This window comes from Heterocephalus glaber, unplaced genomic scaffold (assembly GCF_053883595.1).
Source record: "Heterocephalus glaber isolate CG9 unplaced genomic scaffold, H.glaber_assembly_v1.0 deba00000281, whole genome shotgun sequence".
Classification (NCBI taxonomy): Eukaryota; Metazoa; Chordata; class Mammalia; order Rodentia; family Bathyergidae; genus Heterocephalus; species Heterocephalus glaber.
This window is the reverse complement of record NW_028258139.1, coordinates 35,124,930-35,137,764: the sequence shown is the minus strand read 5'-3', so window position 1 is coordinate 35,137,764 and position 12,835 is coordinate 35,124,930. Positions and strand designations below refer to the sequence as shown.

Here is a 12,835-nt window from a genome sequence, read left to right as displayed (position 1 = left end):
TAATTTCAGCCAATTAGCAACTTTTATTAAATCTATAATGTTAATTCCCCCTTTGTGATGTAATCAGATCTATTCAGTTTCCCTGCACTAGGATGCACACACCTTTTGGGGTAGGGGGCTTTGTTTTGTCCATTCATGTTCAAACTTCAGTCAACCTATGATTAGGTGACTCCAAACAGAGGGCACAGTTACAGTAGGTTTAAATGAGGTACCCCAGTCCCCAGAGTCCCCACCAGCCAGGTCCACATGCTCAACCCCACCACTTCATTACTGTCACAATAGTGCCCTGAATTCTAAGTACCTAATTTATTTTTGGACTCGGTGCATTATAAGAAGATTTTATTATATTTTCTCAGTATGAATGATTGGGGCAGTGTTGGAGGTAAGGAGTTGGTTAGAGAGCCAATTACAATGGCCAGGCAAAGGAGGAAACAGGTCTGGATAGGACCAGTATATGGAAATCCCACTGGCAGAGGTAGGAAAGGCAGTGCCCACACTTTAATAACTAGTTCTGTATAGGAGGAAAAGGAGAGAGACTAATGGAAACAGAGTACTGTGCAGGTTTCTGCAATAGAATACTCTGTACAATGCTGATCATTTTCACAGCTAAAGGTACAGAATATAGGAATGACTGAATGTAGGAAATAAAACTGAATCAAATAATGTCCAAGAATTGAGGAAACAGTTCAGATGTGACAGTGCCAGGAAAGTACGTAGAGCGGTTAGGAGTCAGTGCTGGAATGATGGCAGAGTTTGGACAAGTTACGGATACACACAGTAGGCAGATGAATTTCACTAGTCATCCCAATTCAATTGATGTTAGTGATTGCTTGTTCTGATCTTATATATGTTCTTAGTTTAGGAAAGCATTGTATTTAAAGTATTTATTTAATGAGAGAAGCAACATTAGTGATTGAGAGCATCGACTTTGGCTCTGTGGGACTAGCTTTCTATTCCTCAGTTTCCTCATCTGTAAATTGGGGAATACAGTACTGAGCTCATTATGATACTGTAAGAATAAAATCAATTTATTCAAAAGATTTTAAGCATGCTGGCATTGTAAATAAAATATTAGCTAATAATTTATTTACAGAGCACAAACTTTGGTGGCAGTGCTCCATAGTGGAAAATTTATATGATGAGAATAATACAAATAATGACGATAAACTCCTACAAAGAGTTTATCCCTTCCAAGATATCCCTTATGTAGCTTCACTGACACAATTTTAATGCCCAAAACTACTTTCTGAGGTTGGTACTCTAGTTTTGTGATATTACACAACCATCAAACACTCATTAAATGTCAAGTAGTAGTCTAAAACTAGAAGTTACAATGGGGAATAAAAATAAAGTCCTTAATTTCCTGAAGATTGCATTCTACTTTTGTTAAAATGAATGAATAAGAAGGATATCATTTGACTTATGAAAGCCTGGGTAAGAAGACTAAGTTCAGAACTTATAAGGGAACTGCTGAGGTTTTTGGTGTCTATTTCATTTGGAACTCCAAGGACACTAGTAATGCGGAGGTGGAACCGGTGTACACCTACAGAGTCAGTCATCCAAATTGTGACTCATGTCCCAAATTACTGTCCTATGTGTATTTCCAACACCAAGCCACTTCTGGGCCTTTGCATTTGTAGATCCTGGTCTGGATCAGCCCTCAGAGGGATTTTCAGGGTCAGATCTGCCCCCAGGGAAATCTGAGGCAAAAGAGTAAGCTTTCAGGGTTTCTTGAGATTTGGCCTATACAAAGCATTTTACTTCTTTAATTTTTCATTTTGTCTCAGATTATGTAGTCTTTCCTAAGGACTAGTAGCCTACTTTGGAATCTATGGATGAGTAAGGTAAAATTTAAAATAATTTGGATGCCAAAAGTAACATCAAGGTAAAGTAAATATAAAATGAATGAGATAAAGTCAAGAGAAATATTTTTCAGATCATGGTTAATGAATGATAATTCCCAGGAACATAATATTTTATTCCTTTGCTAACACAAATGTAAATATATGATTCAGGTGAAGCTGTTAATTGACAGAACTACATGAAAATTTTAATTTTATAGGGCAGCATGAATGCAGATTCCATTATACACATTAAAAAATCAGTCAGAAAAGTAAATTGAAACTGATAGGGGAAGTTGACAGCTGCAGAATTCATAAAGTTATATATATCACATAATCTATTTGCATCATTTCAAAAAGGCTTTAAACTATTTAGTGTCCATGCAGCTAAATAGTTTAAAGCCTTTTTGAAATGATGCAAACAGTTTATATGATGTAAATAAGGATTAAAATGAATAATTGATAATTTGAAATAGGAAGAAAAGGTCCAAAGGGGTAGGGAAAGTGGGAGGGGAATGGGAAAGGAAAGAAGGGAAAGGAAAAATTATGAGAAGAAAAAATGGAAACAAAGAACAATTTGAAGAACAATTTCAATGAAAAACATAACTCAATTATCTTTTATGTGGTTCTGTTTCACAGTTATAGAAAAATAATTGATTGTACGTGGCAAATATTTGGAAAACCATTAAGGCATTTTCAAATATTGCATAAAATAACAACAACAACAAAAAAACACAAACAACAGTAACAAAAACCTCAAATACTGCATGTATAGGATTCCTTGAGGAGAAGGAAAGAAATCTCTCAGTTGCCTTTTGCATCATTGACAAAGAAAATTGGACTCTTAATTGGGATAAATATTTGAAGTCTGAAAATGTTTACTGATAAATCAGCCTCCAGTGCATTATCTTCTGAAAGTTAATGCCCAATTTTGAATTGGGCCTTTGAATTTGGGGGGGTCTGATTTTTTTCAATTCTTTATATATTCTAGATAGTAGACCTTTGTATGAGTTACAGCTGCTAAAATTTTTTTTCCCACATTGTAGGTTGTCTCTTAGCTCTGTTGGTGGTTTCCATAAAAATGAGAAACTAGAGACATTTATAGCTAAATGGATGCATATTGAGGCCATACTCTTAAGTGAAATAAATAGGACACACATGTGTAAATACAGAATAGTTTCTCTAGTGTGAGAAACTGAAAGTGAAAATAAGGATTAAAATGAATAATTCATAATATGAAATAGGAAAAGGTACAAAGGTACCTGTAGGGGTGGTGGGAGGGGAAGGGGAAAGGGAAGAAGGGAAAGGAAAAATTATGAGAAAAGAAAAAAATGGAAACAAAGTCTATGTAAATAGGAAAGGGTGGAGGGGGTGAAGGGTGCACAGGTAATGGGGAAAAAATAAGAACTAAGATACATCATGTACAGGTACAAGCACCCAATGCTAAACGTAAATGTATTGTATACCTAAAATGTACCAATAAAAGAATTAAAAAAAAGAAAGTTAATGCATTTCTTCAGGTCTTATATATCAAAAATAGGAATAATTGGCAAACTATATTTTCTTTCTTTCCTGAGATTCATATGGTATAGTTGAGCTCAGATTAATCCCTTTTTGACTTTTCTTTCTTTCTTTCAACATATTCACCAATTCTTTTGTTGTTTCCCTTTTGTACAAGTTTTTCATATGGTGATAGAAAATTAAATTAGTAAGAATTCTCATGAATGGTCACAACAGGAGAAACCTTACCTCTCTCTAATGCATGCCCCAGTGCTACAGTGAGCAGCAGAACCAAGACTGTCTTCATTTCTCCACTAGGGCGCAGCCACTTCTGTCACTGCAGGTCACCAAATAAAAGATGACAACCAAAAGTTACCAGTTCCCTTTTACTAAGACCCATGACTGTAAACAAATCAATTATTAATCTCTGCACAGATACAAGGAACAGTCATCTTTGACCCACAGGAGGTAAAATATTAATCAGGGCAAACAGACACACTGGGGATAGCATAGTGGAAAGTCTAGAAGATATCAATCATTAATTTCGTCAAACTTCAAAAGAGCCAAGGTATATAGACAATTTTCTGTAGCTATTTCCACAAAAACTGATATAATATGTTATTTAAGGACACGTTTCCCCCCTCTTTATAGGGCAAAGTGTCTTCTTTGGATATCCTTTATTCTTCATGTACTAATGGAAAATTGGAGATGTGTTCACACACTCTCTGTGTTTAAGTCTACTAAAAGTAGCATTACCTTAACATATCACAGACAGATGTTTTAAGTTAAAAGGGGAGAATGGAATAATGACAAACCAGTTCAGCAGAATTCATTAAATCCATGTTTTTAATGCCACAAAACAATTTTGAGATGGTGGCGTGGTTCTTTAATTTATATGCTGTATTACACTTTCTGAAGCACTGGTATTCATAGTAAGAAGAACCTGCGAAGTAAGGAATATAATAAAGGCAGAGGTTAAATTAATTTTCCCCAATCATAAAATGTTAGTGGAAACCCCCAGATTCTCCACACAAAGTTTAAATCTCCTTCTAAAACTACAAAGCTGGCACACTTTAGGATAACTTAACTTGAGAGTTCACGGTGGCCTTATGGATCTTGAAATTCAGTATTGTCATCTGACAAAAGGGAGAAGTGACCCCAAGTAGATTCTATGATTTTTCCAGAGAGACCTAGGTGATGATCATTTATTGGGAGTTGATCAGCTCCTGATTTTTCCTGTAGCCTTCCTTGTAAGAAATGGTCCAGTACATGTGATAAAAACAGCATGGTACTGGCAAAGAAACAGACTTGAGGACCAGTGGAACAGATTAGAAGATGCAGAAACCATGCCAGACACACTCAGCCATCTCATCTTCAATAAAGGAGCCAAACACCCTCACTGGAGGAAAGATAGCCTCTTTCATAAATGGTGCTGGAAAAATTGGGCTTCAACTTGCCAAAGATTAAAACCAGACCTATATCTCTCTCCATGCACTAAACTAAAATCAAAATGGATTAAAGATCTAAATATTAAAATAAAAACTCTGAACCAGTTGGAACAGAGGTTAGGTAGAATCCTTGAAGACATCAGTGTAGGAAAAGATTTTATGAACAAAACCTCAGTTGCCTGTGAACTAGCACAAACAATCAACAAGTGGGATCTCTTCTTATTAAAAGGCTTCTGCACAGCAAGAGAAACCACCAGCAGTGTGAACAGACAACCCACAATGTGGGAAAAAATCTTCACCTGCTCTTCCTTAGACAAAGGTCTACTATCTCAAATCTATAAAGAACTTAAAAAGATCAGACCCCCAAATTCAAAAACCCAATTCAAAAATGGGCATCTGAAATGAACAGACATTTCTCAGACAAAGAAGTAGAAATAGCAAATAAATACATGAAAAAATGTTCAACATCACTGGTCATTCAAGAGATGCAAATGAAAACAAAGCTGAGATTCCACTTCACTCCAGAAAGAATGGCTGCTATCATGAAATCAACCAATAACAAATGCTGGCGGGGCTGTGGGGAAAGAGGAACCCTGGTCCACTACTGGTGGAGTGTAGACTGGTGCAACCACTGTGGAAATCAGTATGGAGATACCTCAAAGAACCAGACCTGGAAGTCCCATTTGACCCTGCTATTCCACTGCTGGGGATCTTCCCAAAAGAATTAAAAGAATCATATCACAGTGATATATGTGCACCCATGTTCATAGCAGCGCAGTTTGTAATAGCTAAAACTTGGAAACAGCCCAAATGCCCATCAACTGGAGACTGGATAAAGAAAATGTGGTTTTTTAATAAAATGGAGTACTACTCAAGCCATAAAAAATGAGAAATTAGAGACATTTATAGCTAAGTGGATGCACATTGAGGCAATACTCTTAAGTGAAATAAATAGGACACACATGAATAAATACCAAATAGTTTCTCTGGTGTAAGAAACTGAAAGTGTAAATAAGGACAAAATGTATAACAGGTAATGTGAAATAGGAAGAAAAGGGGGAAAGGGGAAAGAAGTGGGAGGGCTAGGGGAAAGGATAGAAGGGAATGGGATTAATATGAGAAAATGGAAAAATAGGAACAAAATCTTTGTAAATAGGGAGGAATGGAAGGGTTGAAGAGAGGGCTGGGCAAGGGTGAAAAATAAGAACCAAGAGAGACTATGTAAAGGTGCAAATTTCCAACGATGAATGTCATTATATTGTATACCTAAAATGTACCAATGATTAGAATGAATAATCGATAAGGTAAAATGGGAAGAAAAGGTCCAAAGGTGTAGGGGTAGTGGGAGGGGCAGGGGAAAGGAAAGAAGGGAAAGGAAAAATGCTGAGAAATGGAAAAAATGGAAATAAAGTCTTTGTAAATAGGGAAGGGTGGAGGGTGTGAAGGGAGGGCTAGGAATGGGGAAAAAATAAGAACCAAGATGCATTATGTAAAGGTACAATTCCCAATGAGAAATGTAATTGTGTTGTATACCTACAATGTACCAATATAATAATTTAATAAAAAAAAAAAAGAAAAAGAAATGGTCCAGTACAAATTGGGTACATAGGATCTGGAATGAAATCCTTATCCAGCTCTTACTGCTATGTGACCTTGGGAAGTTTATTATACCTCTCTAAACCTTTTCTTCCTAATATGCAATGTAGTGATAACTCTTAATACTTTTGTCACATGATTGCTGGGAGGTGAATTCGTGTGCAGAACTTATCATAACACCTTCCATACGGTATCATGTACTAATGTTACCTATTGATTTTATTCTAGTTGTTGGCTGCTTCCCCTCTGTCTCTCTACATTTATAATACCAGAGGAGGTCTTTGGAACCACTGAAGCCTGGAACACAGTTGAAGATTTTAAATCCAGGCCCATGGCCTGGGTCTCACAGTTAGGGAACTTAGGATTCCATTATCAATTCACCAGCAAAGGATCATACTACAGTATGTGGGCAGAGTCCACCAAAATCTAATGATCCACATTAAGTAGCTACATTTTTAACTGGATCCTCCACTATACATAAAGTTCATGGGTGTTCAGAAGGCAGAATCTAGCTAGTTGGAAAAGTTAACAGCACAAGATCAAAGCAGAGATATTTTGGTAAATCAGTGGAAATACACATGACAAAGATTAGCAGATTCTGTGAGCATGGGTGGAAATAATAGAAAATAGCTTTCCTGTTCAAATATACCAGATATATGCTTGAGCAGCTTATCATCTTCTACAAATCTTTAAATTTTCCCACTGCCTGATGTCCTAGTTTACTTTGCAAGTTATTTTGAAAGTATATTTAGTTTTATTGCAAATGATATGGAAATAAACTGTAAATGGATGCCAAAAAGTTAAAAAATACTAAGTACCCAGAAATTAGTATAACTTAAAATATTAGTGCATTTATAGTTTTAATTTAAAGATAATACTATACATACTTTCATATCTTAAAATATTTCTGTTATCTTTGGATGATTAGTTCATCCAAACGTACAGATTAATTCTCATGAATTTTTGCTACAGGGTTTAAGACCAGCCATTCTTTTAGTTTTAAAAAATCTATGATTTGGCATCTCATTTAATCTCTGGTTTTGCAATAACACCATTTGTTTAATGATAAACTACATGTGCAAGGATTGCAGCATCTCATTCAGGTTCCCTCTTGAGAAATCTCCACACAAGCTGCCAAATGCATTCTCTTGGCTGTGTTTATCTTTATCCAACTGAACTAACATGTTTTTTTCAGTCTTATTTATGTGATTTTCCTTAATCTCTTAGATGCTGATTTTGTACTGTGACCCTAAGCTGCTCAGAAGTAATTATAATTGGCTTTCATGAGAAGCCTCATGTCACCATGATTACTCTAGTAAGTCAGATGGCAAAGACATGGGTGAAAAGACTTGTTAAAGCATCAGTTATAGAAACTGTGAAATCTATTAGAGAATATATATTTAAGAAGAATTCATTAAATATTTAAGCAGTGGATTTTTATAGGAGTTGTTTTTCCCATAAAGAGCTGATTTGAAATAGCCACTCTCTTCTGTTTCCGTCTTGAATTAGCTTTCAAGAAAATGTAGATTATTTTTTGCCAATCAGAGCTAGTTTTAAACAAAATTGTGAGATTAAGCCATTGTTTAGTTCTTTTCCTCTATCATATTTCTCTTTTTAAGTAACTCTTAGATTTTTACTCTTTACAAAGAGTATCTTTAACATTTTTATGCTGCTATAGCTGCTTTAGAATGCTTCCATTAAAACTTTAAAACTGTTCCAGTAGAAATGACCTCTTCAGAAGGATTTCATGAGTCAGAGTGATACTTTCATCTAGGTTCTCTTTATAGCATAAAATTACATTATTAGTATCTTTCCCTGATAAGTGAACTGATAAAATTGAAGTTAATGGATTAAAATAAAGTTCCCCCTCTTTTAAATATATCTGTCATCTCATATTTTCTGTAGTTAGAAAATTAAAAGTTTATATTATTGTTAACTGAGTTACCATATAGTACAACAAATCACTATTATTAATCAGTTATGCCTGCCTAGCAAGTGCAAGAACTTGAGTTTGATCCCCAGTACCAAAAAAAAAAAGAGAGAGAGAGAGAAACTAATAGTTAAATGGAGGCACATTGAGGTCATACTCTTAAGTGAAATAAATAGTACACATATGTGTAAATACCAAATAGTTTCTCTGGTGTGAGAAACTGAAAGTGTAAATAAGGATCAAAAGGCATAATAGATAATGTGAAATAGGAAAAAAAGTTCCAAAGGGGGAGGGGAATTTGGAAGGGTAAGAGGAAGGAAAGGAAAGAAAGGAAAGGAATACATATGAGAAAAGGAAAAAAAATGTAAACAAAGTCTTTTTAAATAGGAAGGAGTGGAGGTGTTGAAGGGAGGGCAGGGGAATGGGGAAAAATAAGAACCAAGATATATCAAGAAAAGGTACAAATTCCCAATGATGAATGTCATCATAGTGTATACCTAAAATATACCAATAAACTTAATGAATAAAAAAATAATTTGCAAAGACATTTATTGTTCCTTGGTAGGCTAAACCTATAATGATATATAGATTAAATGCAATCCCATTCAATACACCAACAGCATTCTAAGCAGAATTAGAGAAAATTCTAAAATTCATATGGTACTAGAAGAGACCCAGACTAGCAAAAGGAATCCCAGGTAACAAAAGCGAAGCAGGAGGCATTACAATCTCAGATCTGAAGTTATATTACAAAACTATAGTGATTAACAACAACAACAATAACAACATTTAATGACCCCTAAACAGACTTGTTGACCAATGAAATAGAACTGAGAATGACCCAGGCATTATTATCAAGTGATCTTTGACAAGGGGGCCAAACAACATAGTTGAAGGAAAGATAGTCTCTTTAAAAAGTGGTGTAGGGAAACCTGCATGTACACATGCATGAAATTGAAGCCAGTCCCATATTTTTCACTATGTAATGAAACATTTAACCTCCTTAGAGATAATATATGAAAAACTGTTGAAGTCATAGGCATAGGCAAAGGCTTTATGAACATAATCTCACATGCACAAGAAATAACATCAAGAATCAACAAATGGAATTATATTAATTTAGAAAGTTTCTGCACAGCAGAGGAAACAACCAACAGCATGAAGAGACAAGGTACAGAAATGGAAAAAAATTTACCAGCTACATCTCTGACAGAGGATTAGTATCTAGAATATACAAAAAACTCAAGAAATTAGAACCCCCAGAATAAAAGACCTAATCAAAAATGGGGAACTGAAATGAATTGACACTTTTCAGAAAAAGAAGTATAAGTAGCTTGTAAGTACATGAAAAAATCTTCAACATTCCTGATCACTAGAGAAATGCAATTCAAGCAATGAGATTCTATCTTACTACAGAATGAATGCCAGACTTCAAAAAATCAAATAATAACAAATGCTGATGAAGGTGTGGTTATAAAGGAACCCTTCTACATTTTTGGTGCGAATGTACACTAGTGCAGCCACTATGGTGATAAATATGGCGATTCCTTAAGAAACTTTAAATAGAAATTCAATTCAACTCAGTTATTCCCCTTTGAGGTACCTTCCTGAAGGAATTAAAGACATCATATTACAATGATGTGCATACCTATGTTTTTAGCAGCACAATAGAGTACTATTTTGCCTTAAGGATAAGTTTGAGTTATGTTTAGGAATAGATATACCTGGAGACCATAATATTAAGTGAAATAAATCAGACACATGAGTTTAAAAATCATATCATTTCTTTCACATGAGATACACAAAGTATAGATAAATCAATGACCAAAATTAAAGATATATAATAAGAAACAGGGAAATAAGTCTTTGGAAAATGGGAAGGAGATTAAGTGATGGAGGATGTTGTATAACAATATGAATGTATTTAATGCACTAAATTGTATACTTAAAAATAGTTTGAAAGATAAATTATATATTGCACATATTTTATCATTATAAAAATAATTTTATAAATGTCAAAACAAAGAAATAGAGAAGACTTTGGAAAAAAGTCAGTTTACTAACACCACTAGTTTGGGGATTGTCCTTTAGAATGCAGTATATGCACTGAGTTAGCAAATACTGTTCTAAATGGTGTTATCTGTAGTATCTCAAACATGAGTGTGGGAACCAATAGTTGCAGTGAGAATTGACCCCACTCAACATTACTCCAAATACCATCTTTGGATTATGCCTCTCATCCCATGGTTTTACTGGCGTAGAGTGTCTGGTTCCCATCAAGGAAATACTTCTACTGGAGGACACAAAAAGGATTCTGTGCTTCTCTGCTACCTTATCATTTCAACTCCTATTGCTGCTGAACCATTAGGCAAGTATTGAGTTTCCATATGGGTAGGAATGATTAGTCCTAGGTATCTCTGATAAAGATGATACACAGTAGGGACAAAGAGGACTATATCTAGAATCGCAGGGAATCTTGATGCTTCCATGCCCAGTCACAAATACTGACATATAATCACAGCAACTAAAGCAAACCACAGTGAAGTAACTGAAGGTATGGCTTTCCCTTGGAGTTCTATATTATCACATTAGGAAAGAAATCTGGAGCTACTGAGTTGTTACTGGTGAATTAGGGTAATCTAAAATGTGAGGATAAAGGTAATTGTAGCCTTTGGATGAGTTGCAGAATTGGGGACCATGACTTGTTTCTCTTTGATGACTGGATCAATGAATTTGAGTGGTATAAGGAATGGAGTGTATTGGGCAGCTCCTGAGCTCTACTTTTTATACTAGTGGCGGCTATTCCCTATGTAAAGATAGTACATGGCAGTGAGTGACTGCAGCTTCACTGTGTATCTCTTGCCTCCTGACTCCTTCTTTCTCTATGAACCAGTGTAGAGCATTTCAGGACCATTCTGATACACATACCAACTGGTAAGCATGAGAGAATTATTACTATGGTACAACTCTTGGCCAGTGAAGAGAGAAACAGGTAGATAAAAGCATTCATTTTAATTTATCATTCAGATAGGCAATTTTTTATTTATTTTTTTGTACCAGGGATCGAACTAGGGTCCTTGCGCTTGCTCAGCGGGCAACCACTGAGCTAAATCTCCGGCCCCTGTGATTTATTTAGATTGATGTTGGTAACTCTATTTTGTTTTCAGTGTTGCAATAGTTGCATGGATAGACTACATTTTATTTATGCATTCTTCTGTCCATAGACATTTAGTTTGTTCACTGGCAGAATGAAGGTCTGAGTTGTTCTTGTAACTTTCCTCCTCTGCACCCTAGAAAAAGTAAAGACCTTTGTGGTCTATGCCCATTCAAGAGGATTGAATCTTTGTTTTCCTTAGACAGAGTTGTTTCTGTGAACTACTGGAGTAGAGACCATACCATTGTTCCAGACTGAGGGAGCAGAAGGAAAGGAAAGCAGTCTGGTAGAACCACTAAAGGTCTTTCAGAGTTAACTAGTTTGTGGGGTTTGAAAATGGGTGCATTCTTAGAATAATTATTGGTCAATTTTCAGGGCTGCTCCCTGCCCCTTGTTTTCTTAAGACACAGTTTATTGGATACAATCAGATAAGGTTAAGAAATTCTGGTGTGCTGCTGCAAAACATAAAAGGTGCAAACTACCTTCTATGTTTTGCTCCTATTTCTCTGGTACACCCTATATAGGGGATCTCTTCAGAATAAAAGCACCTAATGCTTCCTGAAGCCAACCTCTCAGGTTACCAAGTCCATAACTTCATGGATGAAGCTGTTTGTCAAAAGGCAAAGGGGTAAAAAGTTTAATTTCCCACTCCCATGGTGTGGTGCTAATTCCCAAGGAAACACAAACTGTTCTCTTTACACCTAAAAGGAACACTGAATAAGCAAAACAGAACATTAGTGAATTTTGAACAGCAAATGGTGAAGGCAGGGAGGAAACAGATTGTGGTGCTTTTAGGGAGGAGATAGAAAAGATGTCAAAAGATATCTTCCCAGGCCAAGGATTTAGCTCAGTGGTGCCACCACCTGCTTCACAAGCACAAGGTCCTGAGTTTGATCCCAGGTGCAAAGAAAAAAAATCTTCCCACCAGAAATAGAGAAAAAGTTTTCAAATTTTATGGAACACTTGAAGTGACTTGTGGGGTTCAGCTCTTTGCTTCTATTAGCACACCAGTGAGGCAGCAGAACTTCAGATGAGTTTAAAAGCTATTTACTAGGAACCTAACTCCTACTTGGCAAAGTTCATGGTATTCAAAATGCCTAAAGACACTGAAGTGTTTCTTGCTTTGACCCTACAGCTGCCCAAGAATGGGCAGATGAATGACTCTTGTAAATAGTTTAGATTAAATAAGACTCAGGATCAATGTCATAACTTTGAAGAAGGATTCTCCAAAATAAATTTATTTCTGGTCAGAAGTATAGTGATTCATACCAGATTTAATTAGATTTACATAAATAAATGTATTGTCTTTTGCCTCTGAAAAAGTTGAGTAATAAATTTCATATGTGCTGTACTCAAAAAAATAAAT

At 35.6% G+C, this 12,835-nt stretch overlaps 1 protein-coding gene across 2 annotated transcripts in view; it reads right to left on the bottom strand.

Annotated features, from left to right (window-relative positions):
• Gc (GC vitamin D binding protein) overlaps positions 1-3,774 on the bottom strand; it is a 44,159-nt gene extending 40,385 nt beyond the window's left edge. For both annotated transcript variants that reach the window (XM_004871747.4, XM_087188379.1), the window contains exon 1: positions 3,591-3,774. In XM_004871747.4, the coding sequence (XP_004871804.1) occupies positions 3,591-3,648 (58 nt within the window). In that variant the 5' untranslated portion in view covers positions 3,649-3,774. The remainder of the gene's footprint in view (positions 1-3,590) is intronic.
• Positions 3,775-12,835: the final 9,061 nt, after the last annotated feature.